Genomic DNA, 23242 nt, shown 5'->3' with positions numbered 1-23242 from the left:
ATTAAATTAAACTCTTTCTTTGGAGAACAAATTTGTAGCCATGGCTACTTGAAGGGAAACTAAATATTCAGCCAATTATTGAAGAAAACAAAGCTCTGCTGAACTGAGGAATCATTAGAGTGATAACTACTGACAAATTATAATTTTGAATGTAACATGTTCCTGTTTATTTCTTAAAGTTAAATTCCAGAGAGAATAGTTTCATTAAAAATATATATGGGACAAATACCTATATAACCAAAAACTCTTTAACCAAAAAGATTGTAATAGACATAATTTCCAGTATAAGTTAACTTCTAAAAAATCTAATCAATTTGTTATTCTTTTTATCCAGAGAAAAATTACAAGAAATCACCACTCCTTCAATTGATGTTTCCAACTACTCCATTTTCAAACTGAAATCAAATTGCTCTCTAAGGGTTGTTTCTGGTTTCTGCATAAGTGATATTGTAGAGGCACTGAATATTTCCCATTATACTGACTATACAATATGTTCCTCCTTACAACGTCCAATTTAAGATGAAGAGCTTAAATAGGACGCACGACCACAATAGAAGTAAACTAGTTAAACCCGGCTGTAGGTCTGGTTGAAAATCTATTCTCTTTGATAAGTATAAAAGAATTTCTCTACATTCTGTGCCATCTGCCTGAAGCAAAATCTCCACAGACAATTCGGAAATATTGAAGTGTAAAAAAAAAACAACACACCTTTAAAAATCTGTTTATTATAAAAATGTTGACAGACCCTTTAATTAGAGTAATGCTCCTAGGCACTTTTACAATACCCACTTCAAAAACAAGGAAAGAAGGACTTGTTTTCCCCACAGCCCTTTATTAAGTCATACACTCTAGTGACTGCCAAGACAGCAAGGGTATATAGTTTTGTATTTACTGACATAAATTATTCTTTCATTTCCTTTTTCTCCAAAGAATATATTTTTTTAGTTTTCTGATGTTTATATTTACTTGAAGCAAACATATTTGCTTTTTCAATGTGTCTAAATTAATTATTACCTATATGCCTACCTCATTATCACCATAACTGTTCAGCAGTGGGAAAAAATGACTTACATATTTAGGTTGTAAATCTTTCAACTCTGAATATTTATAGAAGTTTAATGAAGGCTCCGGACTGAAGCCCTTGATTTACAGGTTGGAATTATTCCATTAAATAGTACATTAATGAAATGAAGTGTTAATTATGCTGTTTGGGAACTCCAGCCCTCTAGCTTCAGTTGCATATGGAGTTTTAAGTGGGTTATGGATTGAGTGTTCCATAGACATTTCATTTCTGTTTCATCAAAAACATTATTTGGACATATTTCATATTACTGCGTTATCGTTCCAAATGTGTATTACTGAATTGAAAGCTGCTTTATTTATTTTTATCTTGCTTTCCTACAATACATGCCTGGAGAGACATATCCATATGCAAGATTTTTAAGAACACCTGAGGAGAGAAATGAAATAATCAATATCAAACAATAAAAATAAATAAATAAATAAATTATTAAAAACCCAACACATCTAGATGACAAAGCTAGATGAAATGAAAGTATTTGGTTCTTTGATAGATGGCAAAGTGGAAAGTTATATCACTATACCTAAACCAGTATTGCTCAATAGTCTTTTTGGTATATGGAAGTACTACAGATGGGACATGACTTCTTCCTCATATTAGAAAAGAGCTCCTGAAGGAGAGAACAACTCCGGAGGATCAACAGCCCCATGGTTAGTCCTCCCACCGTCTGGTCGCTTGCGTTCCACGGCGCTTCAACAGAGGGCGCTGTGCGGGAGAACTGAAGCGGCTCTCCGGTCCTGCTACGCCAGGGCCTTAGGCGTCCTCTGCCAGGCAGCCACCTGTCCCACTTAAGTGGGCCGTAACTTCTGTGCTTTGGGATGGTCCAGAAACAGAAGCCATCCTTGGAACATCCGCGACTCTTAATTGTATAGCCAATGTTCCAAAATGAGTATTTCAAAGTTGAATAGTGGCAACATTTCTCCCAATCCGCAACTGGGAAGAACTTAAAAAAGAAGAATTCCTATCCCACGCAACCCCCGGGATCATCTTGATCCTCTGGCGTAAACCGGGCTTAACCTGGTTGCTGTGTAAAATCTCTCGCCTGGAGCTCTCTTCCCACAACCACGTGCCTTGAATTAGTCCCACGGTGTTTGCTCATAGGGGTTCGGAGGGTACCAAAGCTTTTACAGGCTCTTTGCTTCCGGCGCAAAGGGTTTTTCTTCCGCGAAGGAAGAAGCAATGAAGTCATTTTAACAATTCAGAGTTACCGCGCAACACACGAAAGCGCAGGACTTTCTTCTGAGGATTCCGCTGTATCGCTTTTTAGAGCTTTAGTCCTACGGTACTTACTCAAGAGCATCCTTCCTTGGAATCAGCAGCGCTTACTTCTGTGGTGGTTTTTCAGTAATTCCTAGTAACCAGAGAGTAATCCTGAAGATTCTTTCGGGATGCTATGCCTCGCGCTGTCTCTCTGTTTATTTTCCGGGTCAGTTTGTAAACCGGGGTCAGACCTTTCCCGACAACCTAAAGTCAACCTTCCCGCGTCCTTCTTCATCCACAACCTTAAAGGGGGAAGCCCTATTTTACACGTGAAAAATCTGGGATTCAGTCCCCAGCATTTGGGGAAGGAAGGACTGCAAAGTAAATCCTCTGAAAGCGGTGTCAATAGGACTAGTTGGGGGAACGCTGGATACTAACCGGGAAGGTATTTCAGAGGAAGTGATCGTTCTGAGTTTTGCATTCGGTTGTTTGCAACATCCATTCAAATTAGAAGCCGGAAGTATTTCATATATACGCTTTATTTTCGTCATAGGCTGACACCTTCACAATCGGGAAGCGGGAAACGTTGGCACGACTTAATTTATTCAATCCAACTGCTGGGTTTCTAGAGCCCAATGAATTGGCAACTAGCCACAGGGCTGACTTCGTACACTTTAGCCTAATTGTTGGTACAGGTATGTATTCAGCCTTTCCATGTGGATTATTTTCGCACGGAGTGAGCCTTAGGCAAGCAAACTCTTCTTTAAAATGATTTAGGCTCAACACAGAACTTTTACTGTTGCATATACTTTTGTCACTTCTCCATCACTGTCCCTGGCTTTCCATTTCTTCCTGGAGTTGCAACCAGTGGTCCACTTGCCAGAGTTTTTTTAACCATGCATGGACATACTCAGGCAGCTAAGGTTCTCCTTCCCATCTAGACAATTGGCAGCGTTAGCTTGTGTTTACACTACAGACTCCGCACAATGAGGTCAAGGGTCACCAGCAAAGCGGGTCAGTAATCACTCCCACCTTGCCATAAAAGAGCCTCTTGAACCTGAGAGCTGACAGATTCATTGCTTCATTTGCCAGACAACCAAGGAAACACATGACTGCATTCCCACCTCTGTCACAGTAGCCAGGCAATCCTAGCAAAAAAATTCTCTATGGGAGAGTGACAAAAAAAAATGGAGGCTGGAGTGGCACACAAGGCCTGGGAAACCAATTATGGGAGAGGCAGGAAGCTGATCATTCTGCAACATGCCTTGACTCAGCAAAGATTGCTCCCTTCCCAAGTTAGCTAGAATAATTCACAGGATCCTTGAAAGCTCATTAAACTGAAGTTTTTGGGTTCCTTCTGTAATTGACAGAACTTTTTGAGGCCACAGCTCAGGATCTTCTGAGTGGCTGTGTGCTTGGCTTCTTCCATTGAAATTAGTCTGGATACAAGTTTCAACATTGCCATTATTGTTGTTATTGTAGTGTCTTGGCACATGATGCTCAACCTCTTATGCCCTGAAGGTGAACAACATACACACACAGTTGCCTTCTGGTACATCCTTTCTTTGAATTTGTAAATGAGTTCACTCCAAGAGCAGCCCAGGAAGGTCACTTGAATTCTGAAGTAGAGGGATGGCTTCGAAAATGCAGCTGTTGGTGAACTTGACATGGTATAGTGGGAGCATCTAGTAGAAGTGGAAGCTTCACCTCTTTGGAAAGGGGAGGAGATACATCTCAACTCCTTTTGCCATTAACAAACACCTTTCTATTCACTACAGAGCCCCACTGAGTTCAAGGGAACCAACTTCCAAATTCTAAATGTGGGATGTAAATATAATTTTCATCTGACAAACTGGGAACATGGGGAATGCTGAGTCAGTAATGACTTTAAGGAACATCTCACTTAAAAGAATATTTTCTTTTAAATCTATGAAGCCCCCCCATCCTTACCAAACTAAATTGATTTGTTCACCACAGATTTGGCACACAACCATCTTGATTCCTGCCTAACCAGAACTGGACATTGTCATAGATCATAGAGCAAAGCAACTGGACAAAAAACAAATTGAAAATATTGACATAAAAATGAGCAAAGCATTGTCTTTTAATTTTGGTCACTTTGAAAAAGGAGAAAATTAAAGGAAGCTGTGGAAAAAAATCTGTAATGTAACCTGCATTATTAGTAGCATAGTCAGCCCGAGCTCTGCATTTTTAAATTGATATTCTATTTTAACTTTAAAAAAATATCTTGATCTAAGATCTTAACATTCTTTCTTTTAGAATGTAACCTTTGGATTTAGGTCCTTATTTCTCTTTAAACATAGTGTCTCCAAAATAATTTTATATTTTCGTGTTACAATGCCTGTATCCCTCTGAAATATGCATGTGTAGGTATAAACCACTTTGCTTTTCAATCCCACTTGTTGTGTTAGTACAAGAATTCAGCCAAGCATAGCTTAGGTACCCTGATTTTTCTGAGACCTCTGGACATGCTGAGGTGAAAACCAACCAAACTGCTAATTGAGCACCACCAAACTACAACGTGGGCCATAAAAATACATCCATACATTTATTGGAAGTAATTTCAACTGGATTCAGAAAAACCGTACAATGCAATTTAATTCCAGTTTGCTCTAAAGCAAGTAAAATAGTTATCTGGGAGTTTTTCTCACATTTCTCACATTGTGGAAGTGCAGCTTTAGCAGATTTCCTTGAACAGATCTGTTTAGAGACGGGTTTTACTCAAGTACTTCGGTTCTGGTTGCAGTAGCCTTGGCCTCTTTCACATACAGTAATATAACTGGATCCTGGTTCAAATTCAAACACAGAAAACCTAGGAATACACAGCGATACTCTGTTCGAGTTCCTTGAAGACAAATGCACATTCACACCCACGGAAAATAGCAAGGGGTCTCTTGGCCTCTTGAATTTAGGCAAATGAATTTATGCCAATATAAAGAGAATTTACAGATTGGCGGACTCAACAGAACTGCAGAAGAAACTCCGGTGGTTGAAATGTTGACTCCACTTCACAGGCATTTGTCCTTCCGCTTGTCTTATTTTATACTGTAGTGGCATTAAATTATGCCAATGGGTAATTAATGCAGCTTGGTAGTGATTTGGGAGGGAAATCTGCTTAATGTTTGCCCATGAAACGTTTTCGAAAAGTTTTATGGCGCGAAAGTTTGGGAGCCTTCGGGCCTGGACTCTGCTTAGCCAACCGCCACCATTCTCGGCCAGTACTAACCAAAGAATCCCTCCGAGGGAACCTGGGCAAAGAAGGTCCGCAACACGGATGCACGGCGACCAACGAGGGAGGGACGGAGGTTAGGTTGCTAAGTTCGCTGGAGTTGAGCCACGCGCTCTCTAGAACCCTTGACATAAACCGTTTCCGCGGAACGCAATTTCCCGTTCGTCTGAACCGCCCGCTGTCCCGCAACTTTTCCTCGCCGCGAGCAGAGCAATGAACCGCTGCTTCCGCCCCGCCGTGCAGAAGAGCCGGAAGAAAACAGGCAGCAGCGATTCTCTGCGCGGGCTTTCTCGAGCGAGCAAGTTGCGCTTCTCCGCCAGGCGCCCAATGAACTCTCAGCCACTCGGCCTCGGGGGGGGGGTTGCGGGGGAGGATTCCCAATCGCGGGCGCGCTGGAGGAGCGCCGAACGCCCTTGCCTCGCCGGCGGTGGCACCGCGGTGGCGGCGACTTCCCCTTGGTTGTGCCGCAACTCTTGGCACGGGCCGGGCTGAGTCGGCGAAAAAAAGGTAGCGCGAGGAAGGGCGCAGGCAGCTGTTCGGGCAGCCCGACACCTCGCGCTCGCGCCTCCCGTCGGCCCGGCTTCCCGGAGGGCCTCTCCCAGGCCAGAAAGAAACGCCCTTTGGCCCGCCCGAGGCCTCCTGGTCTCTCCAGCGCCCGCCTCTCGCGACTGCTCGCCCGCTGCCACGTGACCCGCCTGGGTGTTTTTTTTGGGGGGGGGGAGGAAGAAGACGGCTGCTCCCGGGAGAACTTTCAATTACGTTGCAGGTGTGGAAAAGCGGTCCCGCTTCGGGTTCGCCCGGCAGCAGCCCGGCTCCTCGCACGCTCCTATCGGCCTCTTGCAACACCTACCCGAGCGGGGCGTTGGAATCTTCCGCCAGGCAGCGGCGGGGAGGGAGGGAGGGACGGCCGGGTGCTCGACTGGCGGGCTTCCCTCCTACTAAAGAGAGCGATTACCAGGTCTAAACTGCCCCAGGAGTCGCGGGGGGCGGGACCGCTGCGAGGAACAACCTCGGCCGATCCGCGCGGCAGCCGAGAAAGCGCCTTCCTCCCTTTGCTGGAAGTAAAAGAGGCTGCCGCGCAGCTTTCTCCCGATGGCCCTTCTCTTTCGCGTGCTCAGAGCCAAACGCCGCCGTCCTCCACGCGTTTTCCCTCTCAGCCCTCGAAACGAAAGGGGCTGCGTGGCTCTCTCGTCCGCCCTCCGCCCGCCCTTCACCGCGGCGAGATGCCGGCACCTGAGCACCGCTGCTTCCCCAGTCAGTCTGGTGGCTTAATCCTACCTGAGCCAGCTAAACAACTCCTCTCGCAGCCGCTTCTCGGGCAGGGGAAAAGGGGGGGGAGGTGAGAGGGAGGAAACCGATTCAAACTCTCCCCCCCCCCTCTTCTTTCATACGGAGTCAACGATCCAGTAAGACCCTAACTGAGCATAGTGCCTAAGAGGCAGCAACCCCTAGTGAGACACGGTAAATACTCGGAGCTGGATCGGTTCAGACAACCCGGGGAGTTTCAGCCAATGGCTTAGAGCAGCTGCCTTCGCTTGAGGAGAGGAGGAGGGGGAAGGATCGAGGGAAGGAAACCGGGTTTCCGGTGGCCTTTGGAAAGACGTTTCGCTCGTCGATTCTCTCCCACCCCAGAAGTGGGGAGGTATATCCTTAGTACGGCAGAACTCTCATTTTGTCCCGTTAAAAATATCATAGACGTGTGATTTACAGTAATTACGTTATTAGCTTCCAAGGGCCGTGCGTGGGAGGTGTGAGGTCTGCCGAAGTATTGCAAAACCCTAGACCTTGGTGGGATGAGGCACATCCAGGCTCCGTTCCCGGCAGTCCTGTGACTTTTTTTTTTTCCCCAGCGTGCAAGATCGGAGGATGAGTGAAGGCGGCATTCAGTCCAGCTGCTCTCCGAGGGATAGCCCAACCACGCTAAACGACTATGCTAATTATATTGACGTTTCTGCGCTTCTGCAACAATTCATCCACCGCCACCCCCCTCGAAGACACTGGGCGGAGGAGAAAGAGAGGGTCCAAGGTGCAAAGTCAGGCAGAGCTTAATGCCTAAATCAGAGGTCCGGGAAGTCAGAAAAGGCCATTTGAAAGCCCACCTCCCTTTAAACCGGGTGAAAGACGGGTGCCTATTGGGAATTAGCGCTCTGCCCATGCTCCGAAGATTTGTTTACTCGCCATTTCCTAGAGAGGAAAAGGTCCGGTCACCTGCTACTGCAAAGGGGCCTAAAACGGTCTTTCCGGCGCTCTGGTGTCGTGGCAGAGGCCGCCTTGGTCTAGCAAGGCGCGAAACCCCCTTGTCGGTTTCTCCCCCACTGAGCCTGCACCGGATCCCGGCAGAAGCCTGGCGGCAGGGAATGTGTCGCGCACCCCTGTTGCCCTGGCAACTGAGCCCTCCAGCCGTTTCCTAACCCCCGCAGCCACCCGGCTTTCTGCCCCGCTAGCCTGGCTAAGGAAAAGCGTACGCAGGAAAGGAGGCGGCCTCTTTCCAGGGGCTTCAGCAGGAGACTTTGAAGGCCCTCGTGCTCAGTTGCGTCCTCTTTCTCCCTGAAAAGGGACCGGTGAGGGGGGGGGGAAGCGTACCATTTCCCTAAAAGGGTGCTCACGTCTGGTCGCCCCAGCGGGTGTCCAGAATACCGCCGGGGTCGCCCCGCGCTGCACGTCTAAGAAAGGCTGGCGTGCCAGCGCTGAGCGAAAGGTTGTTAGGCTCCTGCGGCTCTCCACGCGCTGGATTTCACTTTTTCCAAGTCCAAAGGAATCAAAAACGTTGGCCGTTAAAGCTGACTCCCATCTGGAGAGCCGCCGGGGATTCCTGGTCTGAGGGGATTCATCCTGGTGTGGGGAGAGGCTCTGCTTAAAGACCGATTCAGAAGGGCGCATCTTCCGTTTCCGGTAACAGGACCCCCCCTCTCTTCCCACCCCCAATAACAAACCCCTACCTTGAGCTTCAGACGGGGATGTGAAGTATTGCCTCCACTCTAGCCTTCCTTCCCCAACCATTGTTTATATAAGTAATCATTTTCGCTACCCAAGCGGAATAATTCTTTTAATTATAATTGAGAATAAAATAATCACTTATTATTGAAAAGAAAAGAAACATTTATCCCAAACTTCAGCCCATTCCAGGAGTGGGAAAAACAACTCTATAACACTAATAGATATGATGAGAGCAAAAAAAAAAAAAGTTTTTTTAACCTAGAATTAGTTTCACCTGAATCTAAAGTAACCCAGGTAAAATTTTCTCTTTGTTTCTTAGAATTTAAAAAAATGAAAAAAAGTTTTCAAACAGAAGGGAAATCTTGTATTATTCTGGCTTGGACTACTAGTATAACTTCTCTCTCACTGTATTTTGATTGGACATATTGTATTTTAATCCCTACCTCCATTGCCTTTTATTTTATACCAGTTAGTTTTAGCCAACTTGCTTTTTTAGGAAGGAAAAAAGTATGTATTTCCAGTTGTAATATTATACGTGCATTCAGCACAAAGATATAGATTTATTTTATTTAAAAAATGCGATTAAGTCTCTTGTTTGTCTTTTCCAGCAGTTGAATCTTACACTTAAACTCACATTTTAAACAATTTAGGCTGAGGTTATAGATTAATTCTAGTGGGACTTACCGCCTAAAAAGTGCCACCCTGGCCAAAGACCTTTTGGGTTTTCTTAGGGTGAACACAAAGGTATTGTTAAGAGTCACCACCGACATTAGTGAAAATGATTTGCAGTCTTACTATGGTGAGCACGAAATGGTAGTGGAATTAACCGCGATCCCTCCTCATTGCTTACCAAATCCTAAACGTCCTTTGAATTTCCTTTGATATCATAGCAGGGGATATTTCTAATCATTCCGTTTCACTAGCTAATAGATTCCGCTTTTGCCCTTGACATTTGTGTTCAGCCTAGAGTGACAGGGTTACAACAGTCCTTAAGTTTCATAAATATTCACTTCCCAGAAACTCTTGCCAAGTGTCCAGAGGAAGAAAAGGGGCCAAGACAATTGCGCGCGAGAGAGAGGATTTACAGAAAGTCACGGCCAGCGCAGCTCTAGCAATTTTTTGGGGGGCCCGGCCCGTTTGTCCTGTGACGGAGAGAGGGAGCGGTTGGAAGCAATTAGGGTGGAAATATTTCCGCCCAACTACAGGGGGCCTTTCATTTTCTTCTCCGGTCTCTGAGGAAGGTGCGCTCTGGTTAACTTTGCAGAAAGAGCCAGGGGAGGTGGCCGATCACACCGTTTTCACTGCGTATGTGACCCATCGAAGTTTTGGTTGGACGCCAAGCCAATTACAGACATTAAAAAGCAGCTCAGGGAGACTCAGAGCAGCGGGCCAACTCCCCCTTCGCCGCCGCCGCTGCTGCTGCTGCTCTTGGAAGTAACAGCGATCTGCCCCTTTCCTACCCAAGCGAAGGCCAGCAGAGAAGCTCAGCTAACGGGAAGGCAGTTCCCGCCTCTTCCTTGCCTTGTACCCCCCGGGAAGGATAACAGAGACTGGGGGGGTTTCGTCAGTTTGAATTTTATTGTCGGGATATGTAGATAAAGGGTAGGATTTGCCTTACATGTCAACAGGTGACTGTTGGATTAACGGAGTAAATTATCAACTTTACATTTTGCCCTCTCTCTGACTTCCCCTCCCCTCCCCCCAGAGCCAAGCGGGCCAAAAACCCGTCCGGAGACCCCTGACCAGGTGTGGAGACGGGTCCAGCCGATGCTGCACTGGCGAACCCGTACCGGCTGTGCCACCGCCGCGCTTCCACGCCTTCCGCTCCCCACCCTCCCCTGCCCCTCTCGCGAGCGCGTCGCCCCTGCTGCCCAGTTCCAACTCCGTCGGGGAATCGCTTTCCCCCTCCCCCCTCCCAACGAGGGTAAGAGGAGAGGGGAGGCTATGGGAGAAGGTCCCCTTCCGACCTGAAGAGCCTCCAGCGCTCGCCTTCAGCTCCTTCATTAAAAAGGGTCGCTGGAATGGATCTCGCTAAACCCTATATGTACACTCCTAGCGCTTTTTTTTTTTTTTTTTGCAGTATAAACCTACAGAGAGAACTTGGCGGGGGTGGGTGGGTGCGGGGGTCCTCGAACGGGACGGGGGAGGGCGGTGTGAAGATCTATACACGAAGTCTGCCGTCGGCCAGGAAGGAAAAGGCGCGTCCACTCTCCTGTCTTTTCCACGCACATGAGCGAGCGAGCCAGCGTCACAAAGCTACCGAGCTGGCCAAAAGGGCCGGTTGGGAGAAGAAGGATGAATCTCAATTTAAAGTCGTCTTCTGCTTCGAAACAAAAAACAAACAAACAAAAAAAAAATGACGATCCTGAACATAATCCCAGGGAGCGAATAAATAACACCTCAGGAGTCAACTCAGCGGGGTAGAGGCGGCGCCGTCCAGGAAGGGCAGCAGGTCTGACCCAGCAGCCTTCGGCCCAGATTCGGCGGCGGGGAAGGAGCTGGAAGCGGCGGGCTATTCAAACGGCTGCTCGCAGCGTCTTTCCTTTCGAAGGCTGCTTTCGCCCACGGGTCAGACGCGCGGGAGAGCAAAGGCTGAGGCGAGCGACGGGGCGCGTTTGCAAGGCGAAGAAGAGGCCGTCCCGAGGAACCGAGAAGCACGTGGGGGGTGGGGCGGGGGCCGTGGCAAACCTCACAGGACTTGGAAGCGCCAGGAGGCCTGGTCTTTGTAGTCGAGGCAGTCCGGGGAGTTGAAGTTAAGCTTCCAGGAGGCGGCGGCGGCGGCGGTCGGGGCCGGCTCCTTGTAGTCCAGACAGTCGGAGGAGTTGAAGGCCAGCCCGGGCCCGCCGTAGCCAGGCTGGTGGTGGTGATGGTGGTGGTGGTGGTGGTGGTGGCTGGAGCCCTGGCTGAGCGGGTGGTGGGCGTGGGGATGCGCGCCCGCCAGGCTCGAGGGCGCCATCGGGCTGAGCTGGTGAGCGTGCGGGGGCGCGTGCATGGGCAGGTAGGAGCCGCAGTCCACCCCGCTGAAGTAGGACGAGGAGTGCGGCGGGGGCGGCGGCGGCGGCGCCGGGTACCCTTGGCCGTAGCCGCCGCCGTGCCCGTACGACATCGGGTAAGAGGCGGAGGCCGCGCCGGAGACGGAGCGCTGCATGCAGGAGGCCCCGCTGGGCGCCAGGGGCTCCGGCCCGGCGCTGGGCGAGATGGAGGCGGGGCTCCAGATGGACGAGGCCGCCACGGCCGACGGCGCGCTACTCAGCGAGGCGGCCGACGAGGCCGACCCCGAGGCTGCGGCCCCCGCGCCCGCCGCGTTGCTCAAGGCCGCTCCGCCCGACGCCGGGCCCGAAGAATTGGAGCTGGACGAAGAAGAGGAGGCCGAGCTGGAGACGGCGGGCGGCGTGAACTGCCCGCTGCTTTCCGAGCCGGAGCTCTCTCGCGCCGGGGAGGACTTCTTCTTGGCCGGCCGGCTCTTGGCGCCGCTGCCGCTCTGCTGCTGCTGTCGGCACTTGGCGCGCCGGTTCTTGAACCAGACCTGCGAAGAGAGGCAAAGGCAGCGTTCCGTGAGACCCTCGTCTCCCAGGGGGGGGGACCCGAAGGGAGGAGGCAGGCCCAGCTCTGACCTCCCCTGCTCCGCCCCGCAGCCCCAGCTAGGACCAACTCACTCCCTCGCCACTTCGGTCCCTTCTCCTCCATCCCGCCTTTCGTGGGGTTCCTCTACGTTCGTCGCCAAGCAGGTCTGGACTGGCTCTCTCGTTCTAGTCCAGGGGTTCTCAACCTTGGCAACTTTAAGACTTGTGGACTTCAACTCCCAGAATTCCTCAGCCAGCAAAGCTGGCTGAGGAATTCTGGGAGTTGAAGTCCACAAGTCTTAAAGTTGCCAAGGTTGAGAACCCCTGTAAATCTAGTCCCTTCTCCGATCCCGCCTGCCTCGACCTCCCCACTTGCAAGGAAGCAAAGCCCCCGGGTCTGGCTTAGCGCGTCCCAAATAGCTACAGCCGTTGCCTTCAGGTGGGACCGCCGAGAGCACATTCCGTGGATGGCGGGTCCGGCAGAAGAGAAGCCAAGCCACCAAGGATGGGTGCAGCATCCCTGATGCAGGCCATTGTATCCTAGAAAAGAACACGTGGGCACTCATTGCCCGTTGGTAGGATGTCCCCCCCCTCTCTCTTAGCACTGCCATCAACTCAGCTGGCTATATCTCCACTGTAGTGGCCAATTTCCAAAACTTTATCAATAGTTCCTCGTGAATCAGGATAACCAAGTAACCCGATAACCCCATCTTGAAGAGGGGTTTCTATATTCATTCTTAGCCTCGCACCATTGACTAATCAACCTTGTTTGGAATTGATAAATGTACCTGAATCTTTAACACTCAGGCCTTCCTGTACTTTTAGCTATTAGTACTGTATAGCAGTGGGAGGGCTGAAGGCAGGGTCCAGGGGAGAACACTAGTACATTCCTCACAAATGCATTTCCTTGCTCTGAATTTATGTATGTAGAAAGTAGATATAATAGGAGCAAGCTATGATTAGACATTAGTTGATGCCCTCAGTAAAAGAATCCAAGCAGGACAAGATGTACTACAGAATTTACACCCTATTATCTTCCCAAGCCTATATAGACAGGAAACTAATGATGATTGAGAGAGATCTCAGACCCATGGCTTCCAACACTGTAGCCAGCTTAATTTTGCCCAAACCTGTCAATAAACTATAATGCTTCTTGCCAGTCCTCTATCAATTAGTGTTAATATATTATGATGTCTTACATTAGAAAACAGAAGCTGCGTTTATACCAGAGGAGAGATTAGGATGCTCAATATCATCACCAAATACTTGTGTACCATTTTACCTATTTTCCAGGCTACTTTCTGCTATGTTCAAGCCATTCACCTGTAGCATTCAGCTCTAAGCTGTATCCTCCCTTGCATTCAATGGAACAAGACAGCATTTTGATTCTTAATATAATTAATTTATTCTCCTTGTTCATCAATATTTTATATTGCAAGATATACCAAATCAATCAACAGCTACATCCACTTCTAAGACAATAGGAGATGATATCACGTGTCAAATTCAACCACACTTCCTCTACACGTCATACCTGCCATACCATTCCAAATAAACAAAATTCATGAATCAGACCTCCAAACTCCTAATAGTCAATGTTAAGACTAGTTTATGGAAAAGATAGGTGGAAAGGTGTAAATTAAGAGTCAGAAATGGTGGGCAAAGTAAATTGTTCATCTAAGGTTAGGATTCATCTGTCTATTCTGCTAGTCTATTTTAGTTCCTGAAAGAGTTCTCATTAAAATAAAAATCATGTTGCAATAAATTTTAACAACTATATTATTGTGGAGTACAGCATCCAGAGTTTTATGTACCTCTGCTGAGATTCTATTGCGTTAAATTGTAGCAGAGTATTTTATATCTATTTCTTAAAAGAAGGACCCATTACAGACTGTGTGAGGCAGAGTCACAATGAACAACACTTACAAGTATACCCTTAATGCTGCCAGTAGTGCAACAACTATAGCAAAGGTATTAATTAATCAATTACACGATTTAGCATTTTTTTTATAACCTCAAGATAGGGCACCCATCTCTCGTTCAGATTTTACACAAGCCAAATTCATATAATATTTTCCAGCCTTCCTCACTAGAGACTACTTGCCCCACCCAAAAGCAGACTAGCCAAAGGGAAGTTCACTGAACCAATCCAAGCCCCTAAATATATAGTCCAGAATTCAAGCATCTAGTAATTCCATTATTCTAATGTGTAGGCATCCACAAACTGCTGTTCCTATTGTTAAAAAATTCAATATATAATTTCTGCAATCTTTCACAACTTTCAGAAATAGAGCATCCCTGAGTAGTTAATAGCAATAGCTTAAAAAATGATGGCAGGAAATTTAAATGTGCCAATTTTGGCCAACTATTCAATCACTTCCCAACATATTGCTTATGATCTTAAGGCTACTTCAGATTATATAAATGTTCTATACACCGCTTTTCATAGCTCAAACGTGTGATGATTGCATGTGAAATCTGTCCTGCTTTATTGAATCCAACCATACATATATCTATTGAAATCATCACTGTATGATTTACTTGCAATTTCAGTTCTCCCCACCCCCCAAAAATGCTTTCATTTCATGGTTTCAAATTGCTTTCAGTGAGAAATAGGACAGAGAGCAAACAAACAGGAAGGATCCAGCTTGCATGACAAAGGTGTGATTTTACTTTAATTACACACTTATTTACATCCTAAAGAGATAGTCTGGTGCCTATCCTTCTATCCAGATTTGAGTTTCAAATCAACAATTGAAATTCAATTCTGCTGAAGAATAATTTTTTGCTGGGGGTGGGGGAAAGAAGAGGAGATAAATTTTAAAAGCCTCACAGAAAGGAGCAAGGATAAGACTCCAAATCTTAACCCCAAGTTTGTTCACTTTTCAACTCCCAATTAAATCACCAATCAGAGGATTGGGAGGGGAGGATGCATCAGAAACTTTCAGTGTAACTCCTGCACTTAAACAGAAAACCTTTTAAATCAATTAAATCAATTTGATTTTACTTTTGAGAAATGTGGCATTTTAACCAATATAATTTTGAATAAGTCCTAATACAATTTATTTCCAGATAAACAAGTGTGGATAATGTTACAAGTGCATTAAAGATTAGGATGTGAAATGATTTTAAAGTTGCTTAGGCAATCTTAAAATACTTTTGTAGTCTTAATCTGACACATGAAAGAATTAAAGAGGGAAAAAAATTAACCTTCCTTCTACTCTTTGTGCACCATATGTGCTACATCCAGTATCATTCTAAGTTTTATGTAGGCAGACTCAAGATGAGGTGACAAATAAAATCCTATTGATTGCCACGGAAATTAGTGAAAACTAACTTGTGCTGGAGTGTATCCATTGATATGTGTTTAGGACTGGGACGTTGCCTTGACATTGATTGGAGAAGAGGAGAAAATAAGTATCTGTAAAGTATTGATTCCTCTAAAGTGATAAGCCAGCTAAAGGAAGTTGCCAGATTCAATAAACCGAGAGGGATCTTCAGCGTGCTCTTCTGCCATTCCAGCACTGGGCCTGTCGATTCTTGCACAATTACTATTCCGGCTGAGCGAAGAAGAGTAATGTGCCCCAATAAATACCAGTCCTAGGGCGGAAGAGCTGTGCCTAGACTGAACGCCAGAAAGGCCCTGATCAGATGGAGACTAGAATGGATCCCAGACGAGAAGAGCCCTTAAAATAAAAGGAATCGCCCGCAACCCTTCTTACTTGAGTCTGGAAGGGCGGGAGGCGAACCGAGCCAACGGGCGCGCCCCAACGACCCTCTTCCCGCAGACGGAGACCCCCGGTCTCTCCCCAGCCCCAGACTCGCTTTTTTTTAAAGCCCCCAGACCTGAACTCTGGATTCCGGCAGGTTGATTTTCAGGGCAACCTCTTCTCGCATGAATATGTCGGGGTAGCGGGTCTTTGCAAAAAGCGCTTCCAACACGTCCAGCTGCGACCGGGTGAAGGTGGTGCGTTCTCGCCGCTGCTTCCGAGGGGTGGCTGCGAGTCCCCAAAACCAGACAAGGCGAGGCAGGCAGGAAGGGAAGAAGACAGAGAGATAAGAGGCAATCAGAGCTGCTTTCTCCCCCCCCCCACGCCCCCCCTCCCCGCCAGCCCGCTGCCCCGATTCAGGAGGGGGAGGAGAGACGGCCAGGCCCGCTTCTTCCCACGCCCACCGATCCCTTGACGCAGGCGGGTCGCCAGCCGCGGAGGGTCCCAGTTGCCCCATTGACTTCTATAGAACGGGCCGGGCGATCCCACAAGGGAAGCTGACGGCGGGGGGGGGTGGGGGGTGGGATGTGCACTCGCCGAGCCAGGAGCAAAAAAACAACCTAATTGTGTTTCCAGCCTATAAAGACGAACCACAGAAAACGGTACGAAAAGAGGAAGGGAAGCTGCCTCAGTTCAACGGGGCGAAAGCAGGCGGGCTCGCTCGCAGCTGGGCCTTCCGCAAAAGAGGATTTTGGAGTTGCCTCGGACCTGAGACAACAGCCCAAAGCGGCTGGCTCGCCGGATAACACGGCGGTTAAAACAGAAGCTAGGCGTTTCAGTGTTTATTCCCCTACCTGAAAACCTGAACTCAGAGTTAAAATTCCACAGGAGCCTGTAGTATCCACATCTGTAGTATACACAGGACGTCCAAGCAAGGCTGCAATTGTAAGCGTGCTTCATTTAACTGGCCTAACGATGAGCGTTTTAGGCTCGGTGTGTGGAGTGTGTGTGTTAGGTTACAATGCTGCAAACGGGAACAAATTCTAGCGAAACCAGTCCAGTTTACCACTGATCTAGTGAGCTCTTCGCCTTTCAAGTCAGGGTGTTGGCAGTTTATACCATTCACAACCGTAGGGATGTGAAGCATTCCCTTGAATTAGTTAGCACGAACCTGATTTGTCATCAGACTCTACACGGTTGCAAAACCTGTGCTGGTTTCTTGGCCACGGAGCTGATGGAAGGGGAGGGAATGTGGATTGGCTGCAGACCCTCTCAGTTGTAAAAACCTTTCCTTCAGGACAAGGTTTTGAAACTGGGGCAGCCCCTTCCATTCGCTTTCATAGCTTCCGAACGCCACTTTCTTTACCCCGGGTCTTCATTTACAACTACACTTTGGAAAATCAACTCTCACAGAAGTTTCCCTTTTTAAAAAAAAAAAATTAAAAAAAATCCGGTTTATCAAAGGGTCTCACTGCCTCGAGTCTGTTCTTTTTAAACAACCACACACTTGTTCTGCGTTTGGTATATTTAGTTATCTACCTGAATGTAAAAGCGAAACAAGGTAGAAATCAGGGATACGAAACCAACTCCATTACAAAAACCTAATGTTTTAGTAAAGTGCTTTTCATTTTTTTATAGTGAGACTATTTTCAGGAAAAGCATTCAAAGATTGTTAGGAAACGCTCAATTACAGAACTAAAAGATTAGTGCAGTTTCCAAAAATGGAAGAGCAGGAAGGGAGAATTCCCCACTTAATGCCCATTTGCAAGAGGGTTTCTTTCTTTTTTCAAACTCTGTGGAATGACCTGAGTGGGTCTACTCGATAAAGAGTGACAAAAAAAGGGGGGAGAAGAGGGGATGGAATGGGGGGGCTCACCTGGATACCCCACTGAAGGGTGTAGAAGATCCATTGCCGGTCCTGCTAGCCCCAGCCCATTCATGCCATAGGGGGGCTGTTTGAGGTAAGACATCATACTAAAAGTTGGAAATATTTTTCCGATTTATCCACACACTATTATCTGCTTGCTTATTTAACAGTTTTTCAAGCAGCGTGTGTATATGTTTTTTTTATTATTCTTTAATATTCATCCAGCCAGGCAACTGAAGGAATCCCACAGAGAGAAGAGTTTTTCACAGCAATCTAGAAGAAAAACAACAAAAGTAACATATAGTGAATTATAACAAGATATAAATATTTTTATGGAATTCCCAGGTTGTGCAAAGTTAAATGTTCAACAAAACAAAACAGTCTTTTTGTACATATCAGTAAAAAAAAGTTGCAATGTTTATATATAGTTATGGTAGATCTTAATATTAAAAGGGCAACTTAATTTTCGTGTCAAGTACACGAAAGCTTCTAAGAATTAACCAAATTTTTAAAAAAGTTTTGTTTCTGATTTTACTTTTATTTTTGCCTTACAGTTTCAAGGTTTCTTCCTTAACACAGAAGATCTCAGAACATGGCGGATAATGCCTCCCCCTCCCCCAAGGAAAACTAGAAAGTGGCAAAGAGTGGAGTGTAGTAGGGTGGAGAAAAGGAAACTGAGATTATTTTAAAAAAAAAAAAACTACAGCCACATTACCATACAATCGCCAAGGGGCTGTGAGGGGGTACAATATCAATGATGAGAGCGATAAAGCAATTATTTAAAAAGATAATTGGATTAGAAATCAAAATGAGATAACAAAAGGAGGGAACTATAATTAATTTAAAAGAGAGCAGAAACAGACACATTAATTAGAAATGGCTAATGATCTAAAAAAAAACAGCGTTAGTGGGGGGGGGGGCAGCTTTGAAATCCGTATACTAAAAGGCCTGCACCAACAGACAAGGAGGCAGAAGGAACAGGGCAGAGGACGTTGGGGACAGTATTCTTCCCTCACATGCCGAAGAATTTATTTCTAGGAGTATAGGAAAAAAAAGAGTGAAGGTACACTCTCAAACAGGCACATTTAGAAATAAAGCTAAAGTAAACTAATGATCCTGACTTCCAAATAAAAGTGGCCTGTAAAGAACATGGTGCATGTGGCTGTTCAGTTTTAACTGTATAAACTTCAAATTTTTGTCTCTCCTCCTTATGATTTACTCCCAAGAGCTACAGAACAGATTTGGGGATCTTGGCGGGCTAGCTAGCATTCCCAAACGGAAAATAAATTTTAGGTTAAGTTCCCATGTTCTGATCCAGAAACTTTTCTCTTCCTAGTGGTTTCAATAAAGTAAAAGCCCAAATAGAACAAACATCAGACCAACCAAGCAGATACATAAACACTCACACCCGGAAGACACAGTTGGTGGCAGAATTAATCTCAATTAATCCATGGCCAAAAACTTTATATAGATTGCAGGCCCGGCTGCTACCAATATGCATTTTCACACAGAAAGATTGCCAAGTTAAAAAACACCAAGAATGAACAAGAAAGGAAAAAAGTGGTGCAAAGTAGTTCTTGAACCAATATTAACAAATTGATTCTAGGCTATTAAGTTAAAATATTCCAAAGTAAAAACAACCCATATTCCCAGGCTGGCTAACCTGTTGCAGCTGTCTCCAAGTTGAGATTTCATTTAGAGTTCTGTCTGGATTTGTGAGGTGAGGTGTTTTTTTTTTAACCTCACTCTCTCTCTCTGTGTGTGTGTGTGTGTGTGCGCGCGCTCACAATTAAGAGTTCAAAACCGGCCCATCTGGTTTACTTAAGCAGCATAGGATAAGTAAGGTTGCTGAAGCACAGGTATACTTACTCCACAGTCATTGCTTTTTAAGACCAGGGGAGATTTCTTTGTCAGGATACATTATTCAGATTGGGCCATGGGCTGGAAGCAAGGGGAAAAGTTGATTTTCTGTTTTGTTTTGGAGCTTTTCTCCATACTTATCTGCAAATGTACTTTCAAAGAAGCTTCTTTCTCTCTCTGAACACCTAGATGCCTTCATCTATTCCTTAAAAATTCCTTCCACATCTATTCCTCTCAAGCAACCTTTTCCTTAGATGCAAAAGATAAACTGTGGTTGGCCGCTGATTAAATCCTGCTGGCACCCGAACAAAAAGTCAACGAACATGCTAGGCCTCGGCAAGAGAGCGGACTGGGCCACGCAGGTTAAAGGCTGAGTTAGTTTCTCCTAAAGTCAAGTTCAGGGGGGCTTGTCCCCAGCGGATTGCGCATAAGGTTGCAGCCTGAGACTCCTCGCTTGAGGAGAGAGGGAAGGGGCCCGACAACCTCCAGTGAGGAAGAAGCGGACAAGAACTCGCCCACTCCAAGCCTCTTTCCTTGGAGTTCAGCCCCATCCCTGGCTCCAAGAACCCACTCCCGTCAGTGCACCGGTGGTGATCGGGACCGGACTCTTCCGCCCTCCCTTCTTCCTTGGCCGTCGATTATTGTTGGGTTGGGTGACACCCGGCCGTTGCCCAATGGAGAAACGCTGGAGACGCGCCAAGCAGTGGGAAAGAACAAGGTGTCTCCAGAGAGCTCGAGATTCGCCGGCCACGGCAAGCATCGGTGGAAGGCGCCAGCCCGGAAGAGCCGGCCAAGGGTCTCCCGGGGGCAAGAGAGACCCAAGCCAAGCAGAGCCGTTCGCCTTCCGAGCAGGAGAAGAGCCACCCCGACCTCTCCCTTCGGGGGTCCGCGGTTGGCTGCCTTCCAGGTGCCTCCGGGAACCGAGAGGCCAAAAAAGTGGCGGCGGACCCCCGCCGGTGGCTTGCGAGGGGTGGAGTGGGCACGGACGGGCGGAGGACCCCAGAGCTCCGGGCTCTTCCGTCGGGAGGCGGCCGGTCTGCTCCTCCGCACCCGGGGGAAGGAGGGGGGCGCGCATCCCGACCCCTCCGGCAGAACTCGTCCCTTGCGCGGAGAAAGCGCGCAGGGGGGACGGCGGCGGCGGGGGGGGGGGAAAGCATCACACGGCGCGCTGCCACAAGCCTGGCAAGGAAGAGCCGGAGGAGAACGAAGGCAGCTGCCGAAAGCCAGGCGGCTCCTCTCTTGCTTACCTGCCGCGCATTCCCGTTTAGAAGTGAGGAGCAGGAAAGCAGCCGCGGGGCGGGCGGGCGGGCGGGTGTGGGAGCAGGGGGTTGGGGATACCCCTGGGCACCCCCAGGCCCCTTTCCGGGCAGGGCTGCAAAGCGAAGGGCAGGAAAAGTTAGGAGGGAAAGTTTTAGTGCGGGTTGCTTTCCACCTCCGACTTCCCCCTCCCCGCCTCCTTTCAGCCAGTTGCTGCGCCAAGCCAGCGGCAGAGGGAAAAAAAAAAAAAAAAACCACAACAAAACCAAAACTTTAGTGTTCTCGGATACTTTGCAACCGAAAAGTCTCTGTTGGGGGAAAAAAAAAATCCTTTGCGCGGACGTAACGCTCCAAAAGAGCTGGGGAAGAAAGCTGGGGGGGGGGAGGAGGGCGAGAAGGAAGCGGGGATGGGCTTCTCGGCTCGAGGGTGATGTTGGGACGGCCCGGGAAAGGAAGGGGAAAGTGAGAGCTCACCTAAGGGGGGGGGGGGCGTGAAATAAATCAAGCGCCTTTTTTTTTTTTTTTTTTACCTTGTCGCGGTAGCTGTCTCGCCCGGTTGTTTAGGTGATTGGAAACGTAGCCTGATGAAGATTGATCACCTTTCTACTGCCCTACCCTTGTATGTGAGCGCAAGGCAAATGCGTAACCAAGGCTGGCGCCAATCGCTAAGCTCTCCGCCGCTGAGTGACAGCCGCCCGGGCAATAGCAGCGCGGGATGAATGCTACCTCGGCCCGTCCCCATCCCCCACTCCACCCCAGTCCCAGCCGCGCGCGCAGCAGCCTCAGCCGCCAACTCTTCCCAGCAGCTCCCTCAGGGCAGGCGGCTGGAGTTGCCTCAGCGGCACCGGCCGCGGCCGCCCGCTCCGGCGGTTCCCCTGGGAGAATGAACACCCTCGCGCCCCTGCTCCTGCTCCTGCTGCCGCTGCGGGTTTTGGAGGCCCGCGGCGGCCCTCCAGCCGGCAGAAGCCGGGAGGCTTTTTAATCGCGCGCGGGCTGCCCTCGCGAGCCAGACGCCGCCGACGCCGACGCTTCTTTCCCTCCCTCAGCCTTTTCCCTCCCTCAGCCTTCCGCCGCCCCGCAGGAGAAAAGCGCGAGAGGTGTCCTCGTGCATGGCAGGGGATTTCCCCCCCCCCCTTGAATTCCAGCCTGACTTTGGAAACCGGCCTTGCCTCCGCCTCCTGCTTTTCGCCGTCGTATAAACGCGCTCCGCGCGTCCCGTCCAAGCGCCTTCGGGCTGGGTTAAAGCCCAAAGCGCGCTTTCCCCCCCCCTCCACTTCATCCCGCTCTTCCCAACCCACCCAACACTCTTGGGGCCAGCTCTTCCCGGAGCGACCACCACGTGGGGCGTAATCCTCAGTTTGTGAGCGGTGGTGGTAGGTGACGCTCTTCCTCCCCGGCAATTCACTCACAAAAGGTCTCTTCCTCGCCATCAATCCTGGCCTCCTCTCCAAGTTAGGGGTAGGAGCGGGTGTTTTGTTTTTTTTTTTTTTCCTTTTAAGTACTGCTCAACAAAAGGAAGTTTGCCCCCATCAAATCTGGGACATTTGGATCGTCCAGGGTCCGGCTTCCCTGGTTTGTAAACCCAGTTTCTTTCAGCAAACTTACTGTCAAAGTAACTTTAATCCTGTCTACGCCGAGTTCAGTGGGATTTTCCTTTTGGGTAACATAGGGTAAGCGCTTGCAGAGTCCAGCCTATCTGCCACGCAGTTTAAAAAACAAAATACACTCTTTAAAAAGATCTTCTACGTAGTGGCTGGCAAAGAACGGGTTTTGAGCGCAGAAAAAGTTACCAAATGGCCTTTATACTCAGAACAGGGGAACAAAGATTCCTAATGCATGGATTTCAAGGGATTCGCCTGTTTTCTTTGAAGCAGAAAAGGAAAGATAGGGTAGCACGAATAGGCTAATGTGAAATTCGGATATTTTGCGTAAGTTTGCCTACTACCAGCGAACAAGAACTTATATCTTTTAGTCTTTGTTATCTATCTTATATAGATATTGCCACTGCTTTTCTCTCTATATACCTGCCGCTAAATAGCGTATGCCAATATGTCTAACGGAATATGCGATTAAGTACCGTCCCCCTAAGAACTTTGCTAAGGACCGTTCTTGTGGACACATATTTAATCAAACACCATTCCAAAATCTTCTCTGATATGACTCTTCGTTGTGCAGTAAGTCCCAACGAAATAAAGAAAACGCTCTTTTGTTGGTGAACATTATCCCAACGTCCATGAAAGATTTCTATAGTAGTTCTATATATGTCCATAAAGAGGTCCCACTGACTTCAATGGGCTCTAATCCCGGGAAAATATGTTCAGGATTGTGGCTCGGATGTTTCTTCTCAGGAGCTCTATGTAGTCATAAATATTGCTTATACATTCATTCACCAGAGTCTAAATTATTGATATGTATATTTGTAAGCAATATGTAGACATTTTGTATACTTTTTTTACATCTTCCACTGAAGAGCTTATTATTTCCCTGCACACACATGCACACACACTATTGCTCCCT

At 47.8% G+C, this 23242-nt stretch overlaps 1 protein-coding gene across 3 annotated transcripts; it reads right to left on the bottom strand.

Annotated features, from left to right (window-relative positions):
* Positions 1 to 10027: 10027 nt before the first annotated feature.
* On the bottom strand, positions 10028 to 21686 carry OTX1 (orthodenticle homeobox 1). Of its 3 annotated transcripts, none has more exons than XM_039342999.1 (4): positions 21256 to 21686; positions 17618 to 17881; positions 15878 to 16029; positions 10028 to 11994 (listed from the first exon to the last, which is right to left on the bottom strand). In XM_039342999.1, exons 2-4 carry the CDS (start codon positions 17712 to 17714, stop codon positions 11158 to 11160), a joined length of 1086 nt encoding a protein of 361 aa, XP_039198933.1. In that variant the 5' UTR covers positions 17715 to 17881; positions 21256 to 21686; the 3' UTR covers positions 10028 to 11157. The 3 variants fall into 3 exon arrangements, with proteins under 3 accessions (XP_039198933.1, XP_039198934.1, XP_039198935.1); XM_039343000.1 differs by lacking the exon at positions 21256 to 21686 and adding an exon at positions 19478 to 20496; XM_039343001.1 differs by lacking the exon at positions 21256 to 21686 and adding an exon at positions 19272 to 19292.
* Between the last annotated feature and the right edge of the window lie 1556 nt (positions 21687 to 23242).

The sequence above is a fragment of the Crotalus tigris genome, unplaced genomic scaffold, assembly GCF_016545835.1.
Source record: "Crotalus tigris isolate CLP2741 ecotype Arizona unplaced genomic scaffold, ASM1654583v1 scf7180000017831.1706817, whole genome shotgun sequence".
NCBI lineage: Eukaryota > Metazoa > Chordata > Lepidosauria > Squamata > Viperidae > Crotalus > Crotalus tigris.
This window is presented reverse-complemented; position numbering and strand designations above follow the sequence as displayed.

Excerpts from the sequence above, each read along its gene's own strand:
- OTX1 (XM_039342999.1), bottom strand. The coding sequence starts at position 17,714 with ATGATGTCTTACCTCAAACAGCCCCCCTATGGCATGAATGGGCTGGGG. Across the intron at positions 16,030-17,617 it reads CCCTTCAGTGGGGTATCCAG|CCACCCCTCGGAAGCAGCGG; the intron begins GTGAGCCCCCCC and ends GGGGACTCGCAG. Across the intron at positions 11,995-15,877 it reads TGCCGGAATCCAGAGTTCAG|GTCTGGTTCAAGAACCGGCG; the intron begins GTCTGGGGGCTT and ends CTCTCTTCGCAG.